Below are 7,530 nucleotides of genomic sequence, written 5' to 3'. Positions count from 1 at the left end.
GTTAAAGGGCAAGGGAAGGGAAGAGTAGACATACATACTCCAACATACTAATAATCTTCTTGCCCAGTCCACACCAACTAATAATAATAGTAAATCAGGAAACCAAATTATTCCATATTTGGTGCTGCTGTGCTGTTAGTGGGTGGTCTCTCTGAGCTCACCTTTCTTTTTTCTTTATTTATTTATTTTAATTAGGCAGCAAGCCACACAGCTGCTGCACAGTAGATAGGGAGAGGGAGAGAGAGGGGCCTGAACTCCGAGGGAAGAAACAGAGCAAGAGAGAGAGAGAGAGAAAGGGAGGAGCTTTTTCTCCCTTTGAGCTCTGGTTTTTTGGGTATTTTAATCCTGGGATCTGATTTTGTCCCCATATTGGGAGGATCGATTATCTTTCTCCCCACCCCCTCCTCTCACCCCTCCCCTCTCCCTCTCTCCCTCTATCTTACTCTCTCCATAGACTGGTGGAGGAGGAGGAGATCAGCTTTGGATGCAATCTTCTTCTTCTTCTTCTTGTGCCTGCCCCCCACGAGGAGCACACCCTCGCCCCCAGGTCTCCCCTCCCTCCCTTCCATTTTCTTATGACCTTCCCTCCCTTGCTCTGCGCCTCCGTCTCCCTGCGGCTGCACCTTCTCTGCTTCTTCTTGCATGTATGGCTGCTTGCTTACCTTCGTCTTTGCCCTTGTCTGCTTCCAGTCCGATGATAGGGTTTCGCTGAATTGTGCTCTTCTTGTCCATGCTTCCGATTTCCTGGATTTGTAGAAGTAGGGCTCTGCTACGCCTTCTGAATTTTGAGCTCGTTTTTTCGGTGTTCGGGGATTTTGCACGGGTGCCAGTCGATTCTGAGGCGGTTGGATTTTCTCGAGGAATTGAAAGTTCAGGAGAAAAATATGGCCCCCTTTTATCCTTTTTATTACCTTTATTATTATAGCTCCTGCCTTTCTTGGTGCGTATTATGTTCTTTCAGTCTTTTTCCCTCTGAATTATGTGATATCTTCTCTCTCTCTTTTCCCTTCTCAAATTGCCAAGCTCTCTGTTTTCCTCTCTACAGCAGCATGTTCGTTTCTTGGCCTGTAATTTGAGCTTATTATCTGTGGAGGGGATTTTGTGATTGCTGGCCAAATTGTAAAAGTCCTTTTGTCTTTCTCCTTGATTTCCTCCTTTCATCAAGTCCAGCTCTTCAAAGGCTCTGTTTCCTGTTACAATTGCCTTTTTGAAGCTGTTATTGTGTTGAGTCACCACACTATAGAAGATTCTTGGTGCTAATCAAATCCTACCTCTTTTGTTTTATCAAAACTAAGGGGTGGTTATTTTAGCTTTATCATGTAGTACTAGCTTGTAAACTGCGAACTTGCTGCCTTGGAGTTTCCTCCTGGCTCTGCTGCCTCTTTCGCATCGTAAAATCGAGTATTCAAACAGAATTTCGGCGAGCAACTATGCTGAGCAGGTTCATCTCTTCTTGCAGATTGATCAGGAAGCCACAGTCACATCGGTAACGCGGTAGCGGAGCGTCTTCGAGGGGTTTCATGTTGGTTTAACAAGGTACTCCTGGCAAACGATCGGTAACTAATCACTCGATAATCGTTCGCTGAAACTCTAGTTATCTATGCAATTTTCCTTTTTCTCGTATGGCCGCGGTTTTTCCGCAGTAAGACCGTGGCGTTGTCCATATGATTCTTGAATGAATGAAAAAAAGGAATACACTGGTGCAATGATTTGATTCTGGTTACTTGTGTTATCCGGCTACTTGGGTTGGTATAACAGTAGGAATTCACAAGCATATATTCCTGTTATCCTGATAACAAAGGAGGAGCACAGAGCCCAAAACTTTCTTGATCCAATCTGAAAGTTTGAAGGACCACTTGTACCTTTAGCCTGCAAATTCGCACGTCACGGTGTCAGTTCCTGCCAGAACCTTGCAAAAATCCCACTTCTCGAGCAAATTTTTTGCAGAGGACTGCATTTCAAACAGACTTGGTTAAATCCTGCCAAAACCGGGCCTGAACCTCAGTTTTGATTTCCAACTTGTGAAGACTGACCTCTGTTTTGCTACTGCTTCCACTGCAGAGCAAGCTGTTTTTTGGTTGTCAAACTTTTCACGTTCAGAGTGTTGTGGAGATCTTTTATTCAACTGCTTTACAAACACTTGCAGTACCTTTTTTTTACATCAGTAAAAAGAATACTTGCTCAGATTTTAAAACTTGGTTGCATATTCTTATCAGCCCATTTCATTTATGTCGATTGCAGGAGGTTGGATTGATCTTCTACTGAAACTTGCTACTGGTTGTTAATAATATCTATGCTTCACGGTGATCTTGGTCAGTAAAAGAGAGATGGCTACTTACTACTCGAGCCCTGGCAGCGAAAGAGAGTCGCAAGACATGTACTCAAGAGACCCGGGCGGTGCATCCTATCCGATGTCGTCTGCTCTGGGCAACTTGCTCTATCTGAACAATCCATCTTCTGGGCCATACACTGAGTTCAGCGGCATTCTGCAGACTCAGCAGAATTTCATGGAGATGCCTGGCCATGGCCATCATTCTGCAATGTCCCAGGACTCATCGGCAAGGGAGTCGCAGGACATGCTTGCTTCCCACCATGGGCAACGCTCGTTTGGTCATGTGAAAGATATGAAGAATGAGATGTTGATGCATATGATGGATGGGGCACAGAGTGGTGGTGCTGAACTCATCCATGATGATCCCCACAATGGTGCACAGTTCGAGTTTGGTGTCCTGAACAACCATGACTCGTCGGATGTTCCGGTAGGGCAAGGCCAAGGCCAAGGCCAAGGGCTGTCTCTGAGCCTCAACACACAAATCCTCGCGCCGTCCTTGCCATACTGGTCTATCAAACCAGACATGTTGACGCCAAACTCTTACCAGGAAAGCCTTAGAATAGACGACATCCGGATGAAGAACATGCAGTCTGAGGCCTCTCGTGCGATCCGGCACTCGAGGTATCTCAAGGCAGCTCAAGAAGTGCTAGATGAAGTTGTGAATGTTTGGAAGAACATCAAACAGAAAGCTCAGAAAGAGCAAGCTGAACCTGGTAAAGCAGATGGCAAAGAGACCGATGGAGGGCCAAAAAGCGAGGGCGCATCGCAAGAATCCGGCGCAAATGCAGCACCTGAGCTGTCCACTGCTGAGAAGCAAGAGCTTCAGAACAAGATGGCCAAACTGATGGCAATGTTGGATGAGGTGGGTTGGTGACTATGTTCAATTTCTGCTTGTACCTTTCTTTCTTCTGAAATACAAACAACTCAATGCAGATTTCTGTTTACTGACACTGACTGTCAGTATGTCTAACCGATTAGTTTGACTTTTAACACGTTGATGTTAGCGAATTGGCTGGTAGATTCTGGATCAGACTGACATAGTAGCTTCTATCCATTAAGAATGAATGTTGCTTTGTATTTTGCACAGTGTTTTTTGTTACCGTAGTAAATTATTCTAACATTAAGATAAAAAATTATATTTCAGGTGGACCGGAAATACAAGCACTATTACCACCAAATGCAAAATGTGGTTGCATCTTTTGACATGGTGGCTGGGCCCGGATCTGCCAAGCCTTACACCGCAGTTGCTCTGCAGACAATCTCACGACATTTCCGGTGCTTGAAGGACGCTATCAATGATCAGATCAATGTTATCAGGAAGAAGCTCGGCGAGGAAGAAAATTCGTCTAGCAAGGAAGGCAAATTGACCCGTCTTCGGTACATTGATCAGCAGCTAAGGCAACAGCGTGCTTTCCAACAGTACGGTATGATTCCTCAGAATGCCTGGAGACCGCAGAGGGGACTGCCTGAAAACTCGGTTACAGTTCTTCGTGCTTGGCTCTTCGAACACTTCCTTCACCCGTAAGTATCTTTCTTCATGAAGTTTAATCCATTTGTTGTTGTTTCTTTTTCTGTGAAGACCATTTGTTCTCGTGTCTTATCATTCTTCATAAATTTTTTGCAGGTATCCAAAAGATTCTGAAAAGTTAATGCTTGCAAGGCAGACTGGCTTGACAAGGAGTCAGGTAATATATACCATTGTCTTTTCCTGTGCTTAATCATTGATCTACACTTGATTTTATTTCTGAAAAAATCTTGCAATTCGAATAAACGTAGAAATATCAGAGTACTTTACTTGTCTTCAAAGTTTGTACCACTGCACGGTGTACTTGCTTGTATTTTATTTCTCATTATTTATTTGTGTCCAACCACAGCATAAAACCTACAACTTGCATTTTCTCCTTATAACAGCTATCTGTGTTTCTTCAAGGATATTTATTTTATTCTTTCATGCTTTTCCAGATTTCGAATTGGTTCATAAACGCTCGTGTCCGCCTTTGGAAACCAATGATTGAAGACATGTACAAAGAAGAGACCGGTGATCTGGAGCAAGACTCCAACTCTTCCTCTGACAATGTGTCGAGAAGCAAGAACAAAGTGGCATCTTCAGAAGAGAATGAAGATCTGAAGAACGCCAGGGCTCGGGTTTGCGAGACCAGCCAGCTAAGTGAGTCGAGAGCCAGCATGGGAACTATGAATGTTGGTGGGGCACCTGTTAGCTTCCAGAACGAGGCCAACCCTGATGACAGTTTCATGAACCTGATGATGAAGGATCAGCGATCCGGTGAGGCAGATGGAGGCCTCCTCCTCCACAACGCCGTCGCGCAGCACTCGGACGAGAATGCGCGGTTCATGGCCTACCACTTGGCAGAGCTTGGGCGGTACGGAAACGGCAACGTATCGCTGACGCTGGGCCTACAGCACTCTGGCAGCGGCCTGTCGGTTCCAAATGCCCAAGCAAACTTCCCTGGTGTCAGTGACGATGACATCTACAATGCCGGTGCTCCTCTCGGTGTTAGCATTGCATCTTCGGACTACGAATCTTTGAACCAGATGGATCAGCGGCAACGCTTTGAGCAATCGCCTCTTTTGCATGATTTTGTGGCCTGAATCATGATGATGCATCAGATCAGGACCATTGACACAAAGATTGGGTGGGGGGTGACAGCATTTGTAAAAGAAACTCCTAGTGGCAGAATAATAACATGCCTGCAAGAGCATGGGGTTGTAGCTTTGTAGTTGCCATTTGATACAGGAGAGGGGGTATAGCAGGAAATGTAATATAAAGCGTAGGTGGTGGGGGTGATAGGGGGTAAAGATGGAAAATCTTTTGTAAAGATAAAATGCAATTTACTATACGTGTAAAAGCTTGTGCTCAGTATTGTAAAGTAATGGCCACTTCAGGGTGATAGTACACATTGCTAAATGATGGCTATTCTTCTTCTTTTCTACCCTCCATATCTTGTGCCCAGTATTGTAAAGTATTTGCCAGCTAAGGGTGATCGAAATACTTCGCTTTTCCATTCAAGATGCAACGAGAGTTCAAGCCCATGCTCTTCATGAAGCGAACAATCTGTTACAAACAAAATGAGATGGAAGAACAAATTATTTCTTCATGAAGCTATTTACTGCACAGGAAAATCTCCTCTACAACCTTCAAATTTGAATTAAAACATACTGAATCTAAACAATAGGGAAATTAATGTGATAACTCAATCAAATCAACTATTGTGTTAAATCACGCTGGTGAGATAATCTTTGCTTTGTGTTGGTGTTACAAGAGAAGTTTTTTCTGTAGCAAAGACGGAAGAGGTCAGGGGCCAGCTCTGCAGGTGGATCCCCGCCCAGCCAGCGGGCGCGTGCCGCCGCCGACGGTGATGTTGGTGGCAGCCGCGAAGAGGGTGTGGTCGTCTTTGTCGTAGCCTCGTAGGGGATGGGAGAGCCACTCGAGGGCTTGTCCTGTGTGCGCCATTCCAGCCACTTCCATCGTAACCGTGGGGGCCGTCCGAAGCGTTTGAGGTCGATGATGCCAAGTCCACCAAGGCATTTGGGCCAGCAGACGGTGGACCAGTTCACTAAAGCAATTCTACGGTCTGCGTCTGGCCTTGATCTCCAAAGGAATTTCTCTATAGGTTTTGTCGATTTGTTTGATGTCCCATGCACCGAGCTTGAAGATGGTAATCAGGTAGGTTGGGATTGCTGATAAAAGTAAAACAAAATGGATCAGCCGCAGACGAGCATCAGCGGACTTGAGCTTGCCATGCATTTTTGGAGCATGGAGGCCAGCTTGTCCAGGATTGGCTGGATATCTGCTCAGGTGATGTTCTTGTAGTGTAGAGGTAGCCCAAGGTAGGTACATGGGAAATGAAGCAATGGCACTGGGAATTGTTGCACGAGAGTGGGTATAGGTCAATGTCATCAAGGAAAGAGGGAGTATGCCGCTCTTCTCCAAATTGTAGACGAGACCAGAGGCAGCACCAAAACAGGCTACCACCATGTTGGTTATCACGCATGATGTCCGCAGGCTTCGGAGACATGAAGAGTGTAGCATCATCGGCATAAAGGATCACTCTTAGCTGTGATGGTGGCAAGCTGGCCGGGTCGAGAAGTTGAGTTGTTGCTGCCTTTGCAAAGATTCAGTGGAGAAATGCAATTGCCAGAATGAAAATCATGGGAGAAAGTGGGTCTCCTTTACGCGGGCCTCTATGGTGGGTGAAGGGCTAGGCCAAGAGCTCACCATTCACCATCACACAAGAAGAGGCAGTGCTCCAGAGCAGGGATGTCATGTCACGCCACTGGTTGCGAAAACCCATGTGGGAGACACTACCGGACTTGCCACCTATGCCGACGGCCCATAGGCCATTTCCCGTCGGCATAGATCATGCCAGCGTACTCTTGTCAGACTGTCGGCATAGTTTAGCCGTCGGCATAGGGGCCTATGCCGATGGCTCCCGTCCGGCCGTCGGCATAGTTTAGCCGTCGGCAGTGTTTTTTGCCTGACGGCAGCGGACAGTGCCGTCAAAAGCGCTGACGAATCACGTGACGCTGCGTGGCAGAGGTATGCCGACGGCCAAGCCGTCGGCATAGGCCAAAATCTATGCCGACGGCTTTTGCCGTCGGCATACCTCTGCCACGTGGCGTCCTATGGTGCCTCCTGGCGGCAGGGATATGCCTACGGCAAAGCCGTCGGCATAGATTTTCCATCTATGCCGACGGCTTTGCCGTAGGCATATCCCTGCCACGTGGTAGGCTCTGGGAAGCCCTGGGCACATCTATGCCGACGGCTTTGCCATCGGCATAGATCTGTTTTTTTTATTTTCCCTGTTTTCTCCTTTTCAATTCATTTTGACAGCATTTCAAAGCAGAAAATATGGGATTATGCAGAAATATGACAGTTCATCATCTAAACATACTCAAGTTCATCATCATCATTTAAACATACTCAAGTTCATCATCTAAAGATTATCACCGGCGAAAGTTCATGAACATAAGTAGTGCAAGACATGGAACATCATTTCAAAGCAGAAACTAACAAGTAGGGACATGAAAGGTATGGCCCGACGACCACATGCACGGGTATCATCATCGACATCAAGCAAGACCGCCGCCGCCAAAACCACCACCGCCAAGGCCACCTCCGCCAAAACCACCACCGCCAAGACCACCTCCGCCAAAACCACCTCCGCCAAAACCGCCAT

At 46.4% G+C, this 7,530-nt stretch overlaps 1 protein-coding gene across 2 annotated transcripts; it reads left to right on the top strand.

The window, feature by feature from the left end:
* The first annotated feature begins 268 nt into the window (after window positions 1-268).
* LOC125506853 (BEL1-like homeodomain protein 7) lies at window positions 269-5,283 on the top strand. 2 transcript variants are annotated; one of them, XM_048671555.2, is made up of 6 exons: window positions 269-547; window positions 1,460-1,536; window positions 2,242-3,194; window positions 3,477-3,853; window positions 3,957-4,017; window positions 4,295-5,283. In XM_048671555.2, exons 3-6 carry the CDS (start codon window positions 2,328-2,330, stop codon window positions 4,940-4,942), a joined length of 1,953 nt encoding a protein of 650 aa, XP_048527512.1. In that variant the 5' UTR covers window positions 269-547; window positions 1,460-1,536; window positions 2,242-2,327; the 3' UTR covers window positions 4,943-5,283. The 2 variants fall into 2 exon arrangements, with proteins under 2 accessions (XP_048527512.1, XP_048527513.1); XM_048671556.2 differs by having other exon boundaries at window positions 280-644.
* Window positions 5,284-7,530: the final 2,247 nt, after the last annotated feature.

Source organism: Triticum urartu, chromosome 5A (assembly GCF_056163025.1).
Source record: "Triticum urartu cultivar PI428250 chromosome 5A, HENAU_Tu73, whole genome shotgun sequence".
In the NCBI taxonomy this organism is placed as follows: Eukaryota; Viridiplantae; Streptophyta; class Magnoliopsida; order Poales; family Poaceae; genus Triticum; species Triticum urartu.
Note: the sequence above shows the minus strand (reverse complement) of the source record. Positions and strands in the feature narration are given on the sequence as shown.